Here is a 20,233-nt window from a genome sequence, read left to right on the forward strand (position 1 = left end):
AAATTAGAAATTAAAAGGGGACATAACAACAGACACTGAGGAAATCCAAACAATCATTAGGTCTTACTTCAAAAGCGTATACACCACAAAATTTGAAAATCTAAATGAAATGGACAATTTTCTTGATCAATTCCACTTGCCAAAGCTGAATGAAGAACAGATAAATCAATTAAATAGTCCTATACCCCCTAAGGAAATAGAAGCTGTCATCAAATGTCTCCCATCCAAAAAAAAAGCCCAGGGGCCAGATGGTTTCAGCACAGAATTCTATCAGACCTTCAAAGAAGTGCTAATATTAATACTTTTCAAACTATTCCACAAAATAGAAACAGAAGGAACATTACTAAACTCATTCTATGAAGCCACAATCACCTTGATACCTAAACCTCACAAATACCCAACAAAGAAAGAAAATTTCAGGCCAATCTCTCTTATGAAAATTGATGCAAAAATAGTCAACAAAATACTCGCAAACCAAAATCCAAGAACACATCAAAGATATCATCCACTATGACCAAGTAGGGTTCATCCCAGGTATGCAGGGGTGGTTCAATATATGGAAATCCATCAATGTAATCCACCATATAAACAAACTGAAAGAAAAAGGCCACATGATAATCTCTTTAGATGCTGAAAAAGCATTTGATAAAATCCAACATTCATTTATGTTTAAAGTCCTAGAGAAATCAGGGATACAAAGCACTTATCTAAACATAGTAAAAGCAATATACAGCAAGTCTATAGCCAACATCAAACTAAATGGAGAGAAACTTAATGAAATTCCACTGAAATGAGGGACAAGGCAAGGCTGCCCACTCTCTCCATATCTCTTCAACATAGTTCTTGAGTCCTTGCTAGAGTAATAAGACAATTAAAGGAGATCAACGGGATTCAGTTCAGAAAGGAAAAAGTGAAAGTATCACTGTTAGCAGAGGATATGATAGTATACCTGAGTGACTCCAAAAATTCTACCAGGGAACTCCTACAGCTGATAAACATCTTCAGCCAAGTGGCTGGATGCAAAATTAACTAAAAAAAAAAAAAAAAAAAAAAAAAAAATCAGTAGCCCTCCTGTATACAGAAGACAAATGGACTGACAAAGAAATTAGGGAAACAACACCCTTCACAATAGCCTCAAAGGACGTAAAGTACCTTGGTGTAACTCTACCAAGCAAGTCAAAGACTTGTATGAAAAAAAGTTCAAGTCTCTGAAGAAAGAAATAGAAGAAGATATCAGAAGATGGAACAATGTCTCATGTTCATGGCTTGGCAGGATCAACATAGTAAAAATGGCCATCTTACCAAAAGCAATCTACAGATTCAATGCAATTCCTATCAAATTACCAACACAATTTTTTACAGACCTTGAAAGAAAAATTCTCAACTTCATATGGAATAACAAGAAACTAAGAATCACTAAAACAATCCTCTACAATAAAAGATCTTCTGGAGGTATCTCCATCCCTGATCTCAAGCTGTACTATAGAGCAACAGTAACAAAAACTGCATGGTACTGGCATAGAAACAGACTGGTGGATCAATGGAATCGAATAGAAGACCAAGAAATAAACCCACACACTTATGGACACCTGATTTTTGACAAAGATGCCAAAACCATACAATGGAAAAAAGACAGCATCTTCAGCAAATAGTGCTGGTCTAACTGGATGTCTACATGTAGAAAAATGCAAATAGATCCATAGTTATCACTCTGCACAAAACTGAAATCCAAGTGGATCAAAGACCTCAATATAAAAATGGACACACTAAACCTGCTAGAAGAAAAGTGGGGAAGAGCCTTGAACTCATTGGCACAGGAGACAACTTCCTGAACAGAACACCAACAGCACAGGATAAACAATCAATAAATGTTACTGCCGATGCTGTGATTTCACTGTGAACCACAGAGAAAAACCACAGACAGGACACAACCTTGAATATTTTTTATGATATTATTACAATATAAGATTATAATATTATTACATTTCTTCCTTCCCTTTCCTTCCTCCAAACTCTCTCATATACCCCTCCTTGTTCTCTTTCAAAAGCATGACCTCTTTTTGCATTAATTATTACATGCATGTATATTCACAGATATAGGTTCATAAATATAACCTGCTCAGGCTCTATAGGGCTATTTGTGTATATTTTTAGGGATGACCATTTCGTGTTGGACGAACTATTGGTGTGCTCTTCCCTCAGGAAGACTGTTTCTCCTGTTCTCCGTATTCTTTAGTTGCCTCTAGTTCTCTGTGCAGTGTTGACAGTATATATCTGAAGACACACCTTCAGAAATTGAATTAAACGGTATACACTAGGTGAATCTATCTCCCTCCTTTCATATATATACATGCGGTGTGTGTGTGCACGTGTGTGCGTGTGTGTGTGTGTTCAACTGTGTGGGAGCACAATCTGTATGTGCAGGAGTACACACATGTGTGCAGAGGACCACAGCCGACTGAGAAGTCTCCTCAATTGCTCTCCACCTTGTGTATGGAGCGGGATCTCTTTATTTAACTCAGAGATGGCCTATACAGCCAGTCCAGAGATCCAGCTTGCTCAGGGGAACTTCTGTTTCCACCTTGCACGGTCTACAATTACCAGTGGGTGACCAAGCCCACCCTACATTTACATGGGCTCTGGGCATCCCCACCCTCATCCCCATGCTTGCTGCTTGCACAGCCCACACTTTAATGGCTGAGTCATCTCCCCCAGCACCTATCTACCTCTTTTGGAGAAAAAAAAAAAAAAGAAAAGCATAAAGACGTCAACATCATTCATTCATTCACTCATTCACCAGATGGGAACACCAGACTGCCTCCTGTCAGTTTGAAGCTGCCTGTTAGCATGGATTTCCCAGGGGACAGGACAGGTTACCATGAGAGACTCTTTGGCAGCCACTCACTAAATACTGGCCCTTCCAGCTGTTGTCTTCACAACAAAACCCTCTGCCGTATTTTTATTTAAACAATTTCAGAGGCAATGAACTCTACATAAAGGGGGGGATAAAGGAAAGAAATCTTTAAAATGGAACTCCATCATAAGAGGAAAATTAAAGCGTGTGAACACAGAAATCAAACATCGCCCATGCTCACTCTCAGCAAGCTCTGCAAATGCTCTTTTTCCAGAGGTGGGACTCTATGCCACTTGGAAGCCAGGGGTCTAGGCTGCTATGGTTCTTAAGTGGAGCGGTGGTCGAGGATCCTGCCAAATAGGAAAGGGAGCGGTGGATTTACTCGAGCCTGCTAGGTTTATGGGAACATGTTGTAAGTGCTTATATAAATACACACAACTTTATGTGGTCCTAAGAGAATGCTTTCACCGAGCCATTATCCACTTCAGAACACTGCAGAAAGCGGCCCGCTCCCAGGATGGTGTGACATTAGGTGATATGTCTAGCTTCTGAGCAGGACGTGTACCTCCGTTGTAACTCCCGTTCCATATGTCCTAAATGTCTGTAAACCCTTTAAGGTGCAAAGCATTCCCACAGAAACTGGAGTTGGACAAGAGGGTTTGTACGGCTAGAGTACTCAAAGGCTGTAAAATTTGGGAAAACAAAATAGTTTGGATAAACCCATAAAGCTTGTTGTAAGACCTCTGGACTAATATAAAGGTCTAGACCCCAGGCCTCCTCTAGGGGTGCTTAGATTTTCCTCTGTGACTGTTACCTAAAACAAATATACATTTATACGCTTACCAAGAGACACTTAAAATGATATATCAGAATCAAAGACATTTATAAATAAGGTCTCATAAAGGTCGTAGTTGGTTGTCATTATCCTATGACCAGGAGGTAGGAAGAGATAAAATTTTACATGGCTCACCCAGGGTGCCATGCCTAATTAATAGTCGTTATCCTAACTAATTTGTTCAACACTCCCTACTTGCCATGCACAGAGCTAGAGTCATGCATTCTTCATATCAACTCATGCAGACTTTGGGTCTAGACCCAGAGCTAAGCAGTGCAACCCTAAGAGTCATACTTAAAGACACCTGTCTCCATCATTAAGCCCAGACTTGAATTTCCTACCCTCTGGGCCAGAGAACAACACCCCATCTCCACACCAAGCTGGGGTGCTTCTGTGTCATAAGTTTCAAACCAGAGCTATGTCTGATAGTCAGCAGATGGAAGATGGGAGTCCCCACCAAGCTGCTGTACCTGCCTCCATCATGGCACAGCAAGAGCAGCCCATACAAATCCTATGATTTGTGATTCCACATAGAAGGGGTTTAATGCCCACAAAGCCCTTAGCATTTAGCAACACTGATGTTTTAGGTCCACTGGATTTAAAAAAAAAATGCCTTCTGAAAATAGCACATGAAGCCCACACTTAGACTTTAGTCTCTGGCCCCTATAAGCCTCCCATGACAAACAGATGCTAGGAAGGGACTCTGTTCCACTGGGTGTGGCCCATACCAAATGAATGGTCATACCTACAAGCACAACGGACCTCCCTTGCTGCAGAATGCTTTAATCACTATTGGTTGTTTTTTTATTCTTTATTGATCTCTGTGGTGCCCTCCAGCTATCCTGGGGAGAACTGAGATGTTGCGGTTAAGATGTTGGCTGGATGGTGGCATCTGGACTGTGTTTGTGTATGTGCTTAAACATATCCATACACTGAAAAGCCAGTATGCGGTGATAGGCTGTGTGTAGCCAGAAACCTTCACAATTAAAATTTTAAAGATCTCAATGTTCTGAATCAAATATGAGATGTTCCCATGGGAAGGGTGTATACATAATCAGAAACCCTGAGAGTTAAAATGCAGCTACTTTCAAATTAAGGCATCTTAAGGTTCTAGTGTTTTTTCTTTTTTAATTTTTTTTTATTAATTACAGTTTATTCACTTTGTATCCCAGCTGCATCCCCTCCCTCGTCTCTTCCCCATCCCACCCTCCCTCCCTCTTCTCCTCCCACCTCTCTCCCCAAATCCCCTGATAGGGGAGTCCTTCTCCCCTCCCCTCTAGCATTTTGCACTCACTAGCGTTTTCCCTGCATGTATGTCTGGGTGAGGTTGTCAAATTCTCTGGAACTGGAGTGTGAGCTGCCACATGGGTGCTGGGAATTGAACCCAGGTCTTCCGGAAGAGCAGTCAGTGCTCTTAACCACTGAGCAGCTCTCCAGCCACCTAATTCGTTTGGCTTTTTGCTTGTTTGTCTGTTTTTATGAGCATAAAGTTGGGTGGATGGGGAAGGGAGCATGGATCTAGGAAGAGATGATGGGGGTGAATGTGACTAAAATACACTGCACCAAATTCTCAAAGAACTGATAAAATAAAAGTATCAAATGCCACGGGTACTAGGGATGGGGCTCAACCATTAGCTTGTCCTCGTGTGCATGAAACCCTGTCTTCAATCCCTGGTGCTACATGATCCCAGGGGTGATGAACAGTGTAATCCTCTTACTCAGAGGGTGGAAACAGGAGGTTCAGAAGTCCAAAGCTATCCTCGGCTACATAAAGAGCTAGAAGTCATCCTGGGATACATATCCTGTCTCAGTGTGTGTGTGTGTGTGTGTGTGTGTGTGTGTGGTGTGTGTGTGTGTGTAATAAAATTAACACCATAGGATTGCTTTAAAGAATATGTCCAGGTTAAAGTGGTTAGAGAGCACTGGAGGCCAGTCACCTAGGTTCCAGTTTCTGGCTATTTGTCCTCTTTTCTGGTCTGTTAAATAAAAAATATTAATAGTGTGAGTTTTGTGAAATTCTTTTCAGGATCAAGTTGGTGTACAAAGTGATTAGCATCTAAGTGTTCTCTTTTGTGAGTGATTCATTTACTGAATATTAACCTCTTGCTAACAGGCAATGCGATCCGCAGCTAGGGTTGTCAAAGTCTTGGGGGCGACAAGAGCAATGAATTAATTTCCTACTCATAAGGCAAAACAGGGAGGAGGCAAAAATCAACATCAGTGTATAAAAGACAACGTGAAAAGGAAGAAGGTAAAGGGCTGGCTTGAATTCCATTCATGCCTTAAGACAGTTTTCCGAATGTTTTAGTGTACAGCTAATGCGAGAAGAATCCTCACATCAAGGTGTTTTCAACAGGCAAAATATTCTACATATTTAGTTACTATTCAACCACACTAAGAAGATAGGTAGACATAAAGAAGGCTAAAGCTGCAGTACTGTTAGCAAAAAAGATGCAACAAGAGATCATCATGTTAAGCAAAATAATCTAGACGTGGAAGTACGAATATGTTTTCTCTCATATAAAGAATCTAGATAGGTAGATAGATACAGATGATAGAAAGACAGATAGGTAGATAGATAGATAGATAGATAGATAGATAGATAGATAGATAGACAGACAGACAGAGACAGATAGATAGATAGCATCAAAGCAGAAGAGGAAATCATTATTTTGGAGTGAAGTGGGCAGGAGAGAGGAAAGATGGGGAAGGGAAGAAGGTATGCCCATATAAGCAAAATACAGTATATGTATGGGACACTGAAGAAATCTCAACAGAAGGACTGCTTTTTAAATTCTTGTCACCAGAAGTGCATGCCTGCTACAAAGCTTCCAGACCTTCCCAAAGCCATCTCAATCTTCAATAGAGAGAGATCTCTGAATAAAATCATTGCTGGGATACACATGCTCATTTTCTTCAATGCCTGAACACCAATCTCTACAGCACGGAGCAGACAAAGGGCCATGGGATGAAGAAGAATCCTAGACCCAGTACCCAGGGCTTAGACTGCTGTAGGTCAATCGTTCTCTTTAGACTTAGCTAGTTCTTCTTCCTCAGTGGCACCTCACTGGTGTGGGCTAAGGGCCCCTCAAACACAAGGTCTGTAAAACCTTCATGCCTCCCTTAAAGAAGACAGCCAGCTAGAAAGTGATAGAAGCCACATTGTTCTATCTCACTGTGCCCTACCCTCTATGTCAATCCTTCCCAAGAGCTCCTGTCTTTTTCCCCTGAAATTCTCTCATAGGTATCAGTTTCTTGCTTCTTCCCAGAGTCTGTTCTTCTGTTCCAAGAAGCCAACTACCTCCTGAATTTCTGCAACTGTCCCCAGACCTTTCTATTTCTACTTTCATCTCTCTCCAAGTTACATTCAGTACTGTTCCAGGATAAAATTATTAAATTACTTGGTTTAATTTTGCCAATGGTTTAATGGCAATTAATGACAGAACAATGACAAAAAAATACCAAATATACATTGACAGCGTTTCCTGCTGCTAGACCAAGCACTCTTATCTGCATCAGGTCTTACGTAAAACAGAAGGGGATGCCTTGAATCCTTGCACTTACCCTGTGAAGCACATATAATCATCTTGTAGATGAGATACTGAGGCTCCAAAAGCTAAAGTTGTTTGTCCATGGAATAGAGAGCTAAGTGGAAGAGCTGAACACAAAACCTAAGCCTCTGCCTCCCTCCACTCCAGGATGAAGAAGTGACTGCTCATGTGCAGCCCAGCACAACTTGCCCTACCCCCCTTCCAACCAACTGCTCCAAGCCCTCATCTTAGCATCACCTCTTCCCTTGGGCCTTCAATGAACTACACTGCATCTAGGAAGGACCCTTTCGGCCTCTCCAACCATCAAAATCCACTACCCAGCACAGCGCCTGATGTGTAGCAAGTACTCAGAAAAGCGTGCTGGGGAGGAAAAAGAGATGAGTGAAGCCAGGTCCCCGGGTTCTAGTTCAAGTTGTACAAACTGTCCTCTTTAAGCCTCTGGAGTTTTGTTGTACCTTTCTAGTAAACTATCAAAGAAATAATAAAGTGCTTGGGGAGCTGCAAAACTCTTCTGCCAAAATTCCACTTGGATCCATAATGCCCCTGAACCCTGACCTTGACTGAAAAAGAAAAAGCTAAAAGAGGTAGATGGCAACTGACTCATCCCAAATGTGACATGGCTTTGAAGAACTGCAGTGTATGTGGCAAGCAACTGTGGTGTTGTGTGCTCAGCCTTCAGCTCTGGTGTGCCTCCAAGCTGACCTGTCTGTCTGCACTGCCAAAGAAAGACAGGGAGGCTCCAAAGAACAGGCTAATAGAGCAGGTGATGCCCTGTCACTAAGGGAACCATATGCATTATTACCACATAAAACTGGGGTTGGAGGTGGAACTCAGTCATCCTGCCCATGCGCCTTCCTAGGCCAGCAAGAACTGAACCCGGGGGTAGCTCATGGGAACCCCAGCATTAAAGAGGAGCCAAGATCTTAGCCAGGGACAGCTGAGGGTGTTTCAAAGTATTAAAGTGTGGCCCTTCTGCAAAGGGTCTATGTTTAACCTTTGCAGAGTGTGAGACACTTAAGTAGTTGCCTCTGTTATGTCTGTGAGTCAGGAGCCTACTTGACAGTTTTAAGCAAGAAAAACTCTACCACTGCGTTGTTCTTACAACATTAAGGATTTAGAGTAATCTCCTCACAGCAGAAATGGCAACAAGCCATTCCTTAATGCCAAGCTCTACTTTCTATTACCTGACTGCTTTTTTCTAACCAGTAAACCCATCTTTTAAAATTAAAAAAAAAAAAGCCCTAAAGATAGGACTCTCCAGGTGGCTTAATTTTTCTAAGATGTTATAAAGTTGCTGCAAAGCACAAAAACAGCAGTTTTTATGTTGGATGTTTTTAATGTGAAATTGTACAGGAGCTAAAACAAGTCAAGCCAAATAGAACTCTTGAGTAGAATTTCACTATTAGGCTCTCTTTTACTATGTTAGCTAACATATATGATTATCATACATATATATATACAAAACACATATATATAAGTACTATATATGTATATGTCAAAATGACCAAAATTTCTGGGTTGTCTATATTCAAATGCAGCTATAAAGAGAACCTGTGTTGGACATGGCAATGCATGCCTATAATCTTAGCTCTCGAGAGGTAGAGGCAGAAAGATCCAGAATTTAGTCATCTTAGGCTTCATAGCAAGTTTGAGGCCAGCCTGGGCTATGTAAGACCATTTCTCAATAAATAAAAGAACAACAAAAGTGAGGGGTCATCTTTTGGTTTTGATCTCTCTCCTCTCTCTCTCTCTCTCTCTCTCTCTCTCTCTCTCTCTCTCTCTCTTTATATATTCTCTTATACAGAGTGTTTAGAAACTAGAAGTATGGGTCAAAAGAGTTCATGACTTGAAGTGGAAAATGGAAATCATTCCAAAAGTACTCCATGGCATCTTACCTTCCAGACACTGGCAGGTAAACCCGCTGAGGCTGGACACACATGTGGCTCCGTTTCTGCATGGGTCTAAGACGCAGTAATCAATCTTGGACTGGCAAAGCTCTCCAGTATAGCCTGCAGAAAAAGAAGATGCCATTGTTCAAGACCTGGTATTCAAAAACCACCAGTCACCTTCAAATTGAGGCACTCAACCAGAATACACCCTTAAAAGCAGCAACCTTGCATGAGAGCATCTCGGACACTCTTTGATCCTGTGTAGTTTTATATCATTGGAAGTTTCAGAAGCGAAGACTGAATTCCACTGTCCCTAGGATAGTGTCCCACTGGCGTGCAGTTCCCTGGGACAGAGATGAGGTCTACCTCCCTCGAGTCCCCTTCCTACCACTATACAAGAGTTATTAAATATTTTAATAGATAATATTTAGAAAGAAAAGAAGCCACCTGTGTTAATTCTGTAGCTGTGCTCTCATTCTAAAGACAAAGAGATATTATTCTTGATACGTCTTTGGATCATAAATCCAGCTCTCTCTTTTCCATGAAGCCAGCCTCCAGGTAATCTGTGGGATAGTAACAGAGTCGCAGGCAAGCGATGGGAAAAGCAGGCTGTAAATCTCCTGGAACACCCTGGGCAGCCTGGAGGCTTTAAATAAATCCCAGAGTTTTAACTCACTTTAAAAACAAAGGCCTCCAGAGAGCCAAGTTTAAAGAAAATAAAACACTAAAATGTTCATCTCAGAGTGGGTGGTGCTCAAGAAAAAAGTGGAAAATACAAGAAAAATACTAAGCAAAAGAAAGTGTGATGTTTGAGTGATGGGATCACTGAAGAGTCTGGACAAGATTCCTGTTATTTTAATCTTAATCAGATATATCTTCTACACAATTATAATCTGTGGTAGTATTCTGTAAGTTTCCATGAACACTGCCTTCCTGGGTGATTAGTTTTGAAAGGCTTTTGTCAGAGGACACAGCTGAGACCTGGAAAACTCAGTCCACGAACTGAGAGGTGATCTGCCTGAGCCACGGTTACCTGCCAAGTTAGTGTGGATTACAGAAAGTGAACGCAGGCCATCATTTCAGCAACCCCAACCAACTCCTCCTCACTCACTTCAAACAAGCCAAGAAGTTTCCGGTTATTGACAAGGTATGGAATGAGACCAGCCTGTAGACTAAACTCCCAACACCAAGACGAGAAGCTAACTACTTCAGAATTCTAAAAGGAATCTTTCAGTATGACATCACAGCAAGAATGTGCCTTCAAGTGAAAGCTCTAGATTCAAAGCGGGAGACAGTATGCTTGTAAGGGGAATTGGCACAAACATTTGGTTAAAAACAATATTTGTTTACCTAGGCAATGTATCATTCATATATCTATATCATTCCTCTTCATGACAACTCTGAGGTCAATTATTAGTCTAATCATACACACACTCCACTCTCCTATCCCATTCTCTTCCTTTAAAAATAAAAAAAATGAGGATGAGAAAGATTAAATAATTTGCAGTCACCAGAGATTGAAACTCTTGGGATGCAAGCCGTTAAACACAGCTATTCCTAAGTCACTAAGGCCTAGAAAGAAAACAGAACGTGGCAGCTCCCACCTGTTATCTCGGGAAGCTGAGGCAGGAGTATCTCAAATTCCAGGGCAGCCTGGGCTACATAGTGGCAGCCCCATTTTTAAAAAGAAGGAAGAGAGATGATACAGAGAAGAACATTTTAATGACCTGTGCTTTGAACAATGTGAAATTTCAAACATAGTTAAACATGGAGAGCCTAAGATCCAACTCTCCACACTCATCAGCCAGCTTCAAGCCCCATTCACATTTTCATGTAATGTCATCTGGTCTCCTCAGAGCCTCCTCATAAGGATATCATAAAACAAATTTCATTTCTCCTGTAAATATTTCATTATGTGTCCTTTGCAAAAGGACACATAATGTTTTTAAAGATTGATTTTTAATGTCCTCACTAATTAACGTTTAGCTTCGTTTATAAACTTTATTAAACATTTAAAAATTTTATTGGCATACATTAACTATACAGACTAGATTGCATTACATTTTCATCTCTGCTTCCATGTTGATCATATTCACCTCATTACTCACTTGTCTCCCTCCCACTCCCAACAATCCCGTTTAAGTAACATGGATTAATATCAAAAGTTTATCTGTCACAGCCCCATCACACCTATATCATCTAGGCCCACACATCACTGTCCCTCAGGACTCCAGCACCAGTTTCCCAGACCATCACTTTACACTGGCTTTCTTTCAATGCATCCTCCACACAGAATTAGGCAGAGAAACATTTTAAGGTGCAATTTACTTACAGTAACTTATTTATAGTAATACCTATATATAAACTCCTCCAGTGGCTTCCCAAAGGGTTTAGAAGAAAACTAGTCAGTGGCTAAAAGATAAGACATGGTCTGGCTCCTACCTTCCTCCTCCTTGTTCACTCTCCCCACTAACCACCACGCTGCAACCACTTGGCCTCATTCTGTTCTTAAACTCACCAAACGACTCACATCTTATTAGTATCTGATTCACACTAGCCTGGAACTGGGTAAAAGCATGAGTAAAATACAGATTTAAAAAATACCACTGCACTACACAAAGGAGGAACAAAATATCTGAACACACACTCACATACACACGAACACTAAACCAGTCAAGCACAGAAGGAAGTTAACTAACTTAATGTCATCTAATAAACACATCGCTGAAGAAAGTTAGACACCAACTTTGGGGGAGGTTGAGGAAGTGGAGGAGTCAAGATTAAACATTCATCTATCTGTAGGATCAGAAAATAAAGTCAGCAAAGACTTAGAAATAAACTATATAACAGAGTAGAAGATCAACTAGAAAGGCAATGAAGCTGCCTCTAGAATCATGTAAGAGGTAGGGTGATCTCTCAGTCAAGAATGAGGAACTGAATTAAGATGCCAGTGTCTACCTAGAGCCAGGCCTGATAGTGTGTGCTCAGGAAACTTGTGCTGGGAGGCAGAGACAGTAGGGTCCCTGGAACTCTCTGGACAGAGATAAGCAGATGAGGTCCAGATTTAGTGAGAGACTAGGATCCAGAATTAAAATGGAAGAATGATTGAAAAAGACACTCGACATTCACCTGTGGCTTGCACACATGAACACACTCATACAAAAATGTACACATGAGTACAGCACACACAAAGCCACACAAAGCCACACACACACACACACACACACACACACACACACACGAACATTAAATCCAGTCAAGCACAGAAGGAAGTTAATTAGCTTTGACCTTAGTCAGGCTTGGAAATATCAGAACATTGAAGCAATCATGTTTCTTGAACTCAAGGGCTTTGAGTTGTAAACATCATGGAGGCATTGGTAGACTATGGGCTTATAATCACATGCTGTTGGAAAGGACCAAAAAGAAAGACATGACCTGTATGCATTCATCCTCCTGACAAGGAGAACTGTCCTGGGTACCCAGTTTTGTGAATCTTCTAGCTCCACATTATGTGGGTCAAAATATGAAAAAGGCTCAGAACAGTAAAGCTTTTCCTTTACTTGTATGAGTTTTAACCCCAGAAAGAGGCAGAAGTGTGTTGTGATCTGAATATAAACGTCCCCTTAGGCTCATCTGCTTGAACACTTGGTCCCCAGGCGATGGTTCGGCTGTAGGAAATTAATCACCACACAAAACCTTAGGACTTTCTATCTCAGGCCAACTTCTTGTCTGCTTTCCATGTCCTCCTTTACCAGGAGGTGAGGAGGTGAAAAGTCCCAGCTATAAGCCTCCACCACTGCCACGCCACCTGTCACCATGCCTTCCCCTCGATGATGAACTGTATCCCTTCAAACTGTGAGCCAAAATAAACCCTTCCCCCTCTAGGTTGCTGCTTCTGGTCAGGTAACTCACACAAACCCAATACAGAAAGAGCGGTGTCGGGCCTGTTCAAGCCATGCTGTTGCCACTTCAGGTTGGGTCAGGCTAATATGGCATGTGGGGATGCCGAGCTTAAACAGATCACAACTGAAGAGATGCGGTGTCTGAGAGGACCTGTCAGACATGATTCCAATCACAACGTTAAACTGGCTAACTGATGATTTTCTTCACGAATGAATTTTAAATTGAAATATGAGGTCGTTAGATCTCATTGAGATGTTAAACAGACCTCAGAAATCACTATTTAAATTTAATTCTCTTAAGAGAATTAAAGGATAACTCCTTTCCTTTTTAATTTGTTATTTTTTACAATTTGTGTGTGTGTGTCTGTGTAGGTACGTGCCTGTCTGTGTGGGGGAGGTGTGGGTGTGTATATACATACACACATGCCACAATGAATTGAGGGGGAGGGTCAGAAAATAATTTGTGTGTGTCAGTTCTTTCCTTTCCAGCATTAGGGTCCTGAGATTGGAACTCAGGTCATTAGTCTTGGCAGTACCTTTACACACTGAGCCAGTTTGTTGTCCAAAAAAGAAAATTTCTGATAGTCTTCTCTGGCACACAAACCATTTTAGGACATCTGAGACCTCAGCCTCTGTCACTCTATGTGGTTGGTTACTCACTTGGACTCTGCATACTTTTGAGACTTCCCTGTCCGTTAAATCTAAGCTTAGAAGGCACCAACTTGAACCTGAGGCTCTGGCCTCCTTTTCTCTCAATCTTGTCACCATATGCATATATTTATTACTTCTACACCTAAAAGATCCCAAGAGCAGCCTTTATCCCCAGGGACCGTGCTCCCTCTCTTTAGACCTACCATTACCTGATACGATCTTCTCATTCATTCACTTCTATATACGAACATCTGATGAACATGAATGCATTTGCCTAACACTTGCATCCTCGACTCCTTGAGAATCGGGACTTTGTCTTATTAATCCCTAGAGTCCCATAACTTAAGACATTTCCCAGCACAAATAATTATTCAAAGAATGAGTCCATTTATTTGGGGTTTTCCTCTAAAATCACTGCGTCTTTTAAAGCACTGTAGTAGTTGGAACGAGAATGCCCCTTATTGGCTCATATATTTGTATGATTAGTCCCCATTTGAACTCTGAGGGGAAGGTTAGAAGGCATGGCCTTGTTGAAGGTGCTGCATCCCTGGGGTGAGCTCACACCAGGCCCAGTGTCACTGTCCCTGCCTTCTGCTCTCAGGATGTAAAGCTCTCAACTGCTAATTCAGCACCATGTCTTTTCGTTCGCCTGCCTGATGGTAATGGACTGAATCTCTGAAACCATAAGCAAGCCCAAGATTAAACACTTTCTTTTCATAAAAGTTGCCTTGGTCATTGTGCCTCTTCACAGCAATAGAACAGTGACAGAGCTGATTCTCCCCCAGGGCCAACTGGAGTGTCTGGTGACCACTGTTCAGTGTCTGATCGCTAACGATGCCGCTGACATCTAGTGGGTATGGAGTACTGCCAAACATCCTTAAAACATGACAGTCCCCACCACAAAGAACCATCTGGTTCAGAATGGCCCTATGCCAGGGCTAGAAACCCAAGGTAAGAGAAATGTTATCCTTTCAGACTGAAAACGCTTATGTTCATCCCAATCCCTCCTCCTGCCATTACACAGAGCCACTCACGTCTGAACCAGAGAGAGCGTGCCCAGAGCATCTCGGATAATCGGAACCCTAGGAGCACCTTATAATATCTCCAAATCAGAGACCATTTTAAAACACATTATTTGACTCCAGGAATTATGTTACTGAGGAAATTACCACTGAGATGTTCAGAATAAAGTAACTGGTTCAAAAAGGGCAGCTTGGAGGTACTGCCTGGGAGCCACAGGTTTTCTTTTTTGCTTTAGAGAACGTTTTAGTAGAACAAAGATGTGAGGAATCAGTGTGAGTCGAGGATGTATGAGGCTGCCTTCAGAGATGCGTGGATCACCTGAGGAAGCTAGCCTGAGCCTCGGTGCTTCTATAGAAGTCTGAGCACGAGTAATGTTAGCGGAACCAAATCGCATATAACACAGGAGGTATGCGCTGGCAGAGCCTGCTCGTGATATAAACACCAGGCAGATATAAAGAAAACATCAGAGTATAAATCCGCTCACTAACCATTAACATTATACGGTATCTATCATCTTTGGAAAACTTGATTTTATACTACTTTATATTTTGGTATAAAATGTATCTTAAAATTTAGTAGTATACAGAAAAAGAATGGTTGTTTCCCTTTTGTTGGCAAAATGACTGAGAGAAAAGTACAGGTAAGTAGTATATTTTGACTTCGACAGAATAACAAAATCTACCCCATCCACCCACCTGTCATAGCCACACTGCCTGACCCCTGCAAATGAAAGAAACCTTTCAGAGGTCAAGGATGAATCACAAGCATATAAGAAAAACAAATTCACCTCCCTCCCTAGCACAATTGTTTATACGTAAGAAATGTATTGCACAGTTCTTCTACTGAAATGAAAAACATCCCCCTTGCTGCTTTGGCTCTGTGAGGGAGAATCTAATTGTTTCTTTGGAGTACTGTTCTGAAGGTTTCCAAGGTGGGAATTAAAGTGAGATCTATTTTTAGTGTGCCTGATCTTTTTTATAATCCAGCCTGTGCAGTGGAGTGAAGCTCCACTTGAATGGAAAGCTTCATGGTACCAAGAGAGCCCACTGGCTTCAGATCTTACCCTGTGGGGTCTGAGCAGCCAGTGCCAGGGTCTGAGCCACAGCTGCTGAGATACAGTGCCTAATATTAGCATGCTGAACAATAAGTAAATAGCAGGAATCTGTGTGCCATTGAGGTATTCCATCTTGGTGCATGCAATCTCAATGTGGGAAGGCAAAAATTATTCAGAGGGAAAGATGGTCTGGCAGGAGAAAACCAAACATGTTTAAACCTAAGTTAAAACCCAAAGGTAAAGAAAGAAAGATATATATGGCTCATGAAAGGCAAATCAGTAACATATAACTAAAATGGGAATGTGTGAAATAAATATATAATGAAATAAATAAAAGTATGAAAGAAAGCTTGGCATTCAGCAGAGTTAAAAAAAAAAACAACTTAATCTCTGATATTCCAATCAAGGACCATGCATGGAGATAACCTAGAACCCCTGCACAGATGTAGCCCATGGCAATTCAGTGTCCAAGTGGGCTCCCTAGTAAGGGGAACATAGTAAGGGGAACAGGGACTGTTTCTGACATGAACTCAGTGGCTGGCTCTTTGATCACCTCCCCCTACAGGGCCTTGCCAGGCCACAGAAGAACACAATGCTGATAGGGTTAGGATCAGATAGAAGGGGAGAAGGACCTCCCCTATCAGTGGACTCAGTGGGAGGAGTATGGGAGGAGTGGGAGGGAGGGTGGGACTGGAGGGGTCGGGGGGAGGGGGCTACAGCTGGATACAAAGTAAATAAATTGTAATAAATAAAAAATAAATAATAAATTAAAAAAACCTTAATCTCAAGGTTTGAAAGAAAGCAATTACATCCATTAACCAAATATGCAGGAAGTAGAGAGAGAAAAGGATAGTGGTTTAGGAAAACAAAGGTTCGGGATGGCAAGCTTATGTCCATCCAAGTCTTAACAACCTTCACTTCCATCATCGGCAAAATGCGGCTAAAGATGCCTAGCTCTCAAGATACTAAGTGAGATCTGAGAAGCAGGTGCCTTGAAGTCCACAGCAGCTCGCACAGGGCCTGGCTGCCACTGTGTCTTAAGTGGCTCTGTGTTTTGTGAATGAATGACAGTAGAGCCTATTATCATTCGAGCTCCAGTTCTTCACAGGCAAATTAGAACAGTGGTACTGTAAGTGTGATCCACCTTAGCATCGCCTTGGAGAATCCGTCAGATGCTTGCTAGGTAGCAGCATCCTTCATCTGCTGAGACAGGATCCCAGGTGGGCCTAGAGGCTTTAGCCTGAGGAGCCATTCAAGGATGGTGGGATAGCTCGGTGGGTAGTCCACTTGCTGAACACGTGTGAAGAGTTCAGATTCCCCAGAACCCATAAAGCCAGTTGAGGCGTGTATGTCTATAATCCTGTGCTCCTACTTCGAGGTGGAATGTGCAGGTGGGAGAATTTCCAGACGCTCAAGAGCCACGTGTACATAAGAGCTAACAAGAGGCTCTCATTCAAGGTGGATGATGAGCAGTGATATCTGAGGTGTCCATCCTCCGACCTCTACACACACTGCTCTCAAAACAAATGGAAAGATAAGAAGAAGAAGAAGCAGCCTTCTAGATTATTCTAACACGGTGTATCTACTAACTATGGAGATGACTGGCAAACATTCTTTTAATATAAAACATGAATGCTATTCATTTTGGAATTTTGTAGATTACTCAGATTACCGAATTGGGGGTTGGGAAGCAAAGTGTCAGAGGCCCCGAGATCTTAGCACAACTGAAACTATGGGATGGAAGTACCACTGCCAAAACAGCAACAAAGACCTAATCCAATCAAGTCCATAGTTCAGGTAAAGCCCCTAAGTGTACTAACCTTTTTGGCCTCTGTAGTTCTGCTTCTGGCTAACTGTCTTGTTAACTGAAGTATGTCAGCCCCAGATGTGGTGTTTGCACTTGAAAGCTCACCCTGAAGAAGGCTTGGGACTGTGTGGAGGTCCCGACACCCAGTGTAGTTGCCGGCCAGCTAATAAAGACTTTCTATTGGCTTGAACCTGTGTCTGAGTGGTCTTCTCCAGTGGATGCCTCTGGGCTGGATGACATTCAAGAGCCAAAATGAAGCCCTTACAACCGGGCTCAGAATGGAGGGATGGAGAAAAGATTTCTGTTCTTCACCTTTCTCTTATATCATTGTCCAAGGCCAGATAGAGAAGTGTGGCCGCTGAGTACTATTCCCTAGTTTGGATAGAGACCCAAAGCAAAGCATTTCCCAAGGTCATGAAAACAAACAAACAAACAAACAAAACAACACGGGGCAGTGGCTTTGCCCTTTTCAGCCCAGAGCATCTCTTCAGTAATCCCAGGCCTGGGCTTCCCAAGTATCACGAGCAACCATGAGAAAAGCAGAAGGAATGTCGGGAGGCAGAGGCTTGTCACCATTACTCAGGCAGCAGATGACAGCAGTTTGAATCAGGGCCGTAGTGATGGGGTGGGAAGAAAGAGTCAGATAGGGAATCTTCATAAATAAGGTGAATTGGTGACTGTCCAGGGATAAATGAGAGAAAAGCAGAGTTGTCAAGGTCCAGCATCCAGCCTGAGCAATGAGAGAGAGAGAGAGAGAACACCAGCAGGAGTGAGCAGATGCATCAATGCCAAGTCCGATAATGCTGCCAGAGCAGAGGTGAGAGGCCAGACTGGAAAGAGGGTCTGGATTCCGTCCTCGTGGTGACAGCTCGGAATGAGAAATTGCTACCAAAGGCCCAGGAGAGTGGCTAAAATGGAAAGGGGGGGTGAGGCCAAAACTCTGGAGAATGGACACATTGTGGGGCTCTGCAAAGGACACAAAGAAGGCTTCTAAAGAGATTAGCACCGTGGGCAGAGTGAGGACTAGAGAGGAGATGCCGCTGACCACTGACCCTGGAGAAGCAGGTCCATGAAACGGACATGACTGTGAGCAAGCAGGTGATTTCATTTGGGAAATCAGCAGTCAAACAGATCAATGTGTACCAGAGGCAAAGGAAGAGGAGGAGAGAGGAAGAACAAAGGGAATTGGAGATCAAGATAAAGAAGAGGAAGGGAAAGAAGAAAGTGGGGAGAAAAGGTAAACACAGAGGCAGGGGTGATTTGCTGGGTTCTTAATGGGGTGAGGGGAGCAGGCTTCAGACCCTAGCGGATAGGAAGTAGGAGAGGTAGAGGCAGACATGGGATACGGTGAAGAAGAGGAAAGGAACAAAATCAGAAGATGAGGTGAAGGAAACGCCCAAGTGAGGGTATACCTTGGGAGGAACACAGCAGCATTTCCCACAGGAGCCTGCAGCCATGCGGACATGAGTAAATGACCAAAGAACGCTGTGTCTACTCGGGGGATTTTCACAGGCAGTAAGAAGAAAGCGGTACCCAACCACAACATGTCAAGGATGAGCCTTGGAAGCATTGTATTCTATGGAAAACGTTGTTTATAAACATTGCCTATTGTATAACTAAATTTATATGAAATATCTATGAGGTAGAAAGTTGCCCATAGCTGGTGGTTGGAGAAAAACTAGGATCGGGTGATACCAGCAAGGAACAGAACACATATTTTGAGGTGATGAAATGTCCTAAAACTTACTGTAATGATAATTACCCAGCACTGAATATAGTAAAAAATAAAAAAACGCTGAATTATATATTTCAATATATAGATGGATGATATGTCAATGAGGTGTTATTTTTTTAAAGATGTCATCCACAATTTCTCACTGCAGTCATACTTCCTATCCAGCTTGCCAGAAAGTATTATCAGCATTACCCTCAGATACGTCCCTCTTCACACTTACTACTTCCACAGGCAGCAGGACAGCTGTGCTTATATGCCGCCTGACTGGCCAAGTCTCCTAGCCATCTTCTCAGCATTCCTACTGGTGTCATTCACCCAGTTCCAGAGCGGCATTTCCAAGAGGGGCATCACAGGGCCCACTGAAGTTGGCCATCAAAGGCCTCCATCATCCTTGGGGCAAGATCCTTGCTTGTCCTTGTGAGCTGGTACAGCTTTGTCTGAGCTCCACATCTCATCCCTGGCTCTCTTATGCTCTGCAACCCTGTTCCACAGACGCTCGAGGCAAGTTGCTATCCCAGGGCCTTGTGTGTTTTCTTAGTCCATTCAGGCTGCTGGAGCTAAGTACCTCACACTGGGAACCAGTAAATGCCGCCAGTATCATGCTGACACAGCTCAAGGCCGAGTAATCTAAAATCAGCGTCTTCTCAGGTCCTTTTCCTCATAAATGATGCTTTCTATATGTCCTAACATGGCAGAAAGGAAGGCAGGGGCTTCTTTTATAGGGACAGCAGCTCCATCCATGAGTGCATCACACCGTGACCAATCACCTCTACTACCTTCTAATACCATCTTCTTGGTGATTCCATCTCAACATACTGGCGTTGAGAAGCACAGGCATGCAGGCCGCAGCATGTGTGTAGACCTGACATTTTCTTCCCACTGACATTCACGTGGCTCACAAGCTCATCTCGTTGGGGTCTCTTATTTCAGTC

At 42.5% G+C, this 20,233-nt stretch overlaps 1 protein-coding gene across 1 annotated transcript in view; it reads right to left on the reverse strand.

Moving 5' to 3' along the window:
• The window catches only part of Dner (delta/notch like EGF repeat containing), a 277,351-nt gene that overhangs the window by 83,748 nt on the left and 173,370 nt on the right, over window positions 1-20,233 (reverse strand). The window contains exon 7 of the mRNA XM_060368734.1: window positions 9,136-9,249. Coding sequence (XP_060224717.1) covers window positions 9,136-9,249 — 114 coding nt within the window. The remainder of the gene's footprint in view (window positions 1-9,135; window positions 9,250-20,233) is intronic.

This window comes from Meriones unguiculatus, chromosome 15 (assembly GCF_030254825.1).
Source record: "Meriones unguiculatus strain TT.TT164.6M chromosome 15, Bangor_MerUng_6.1, whole genome shotgun sequence".
NCBI lineage: Eukaryota > Metazoa > Chordata > Mammalia > Rodentia > Muridae > Meriones > Meriones unguiculatus.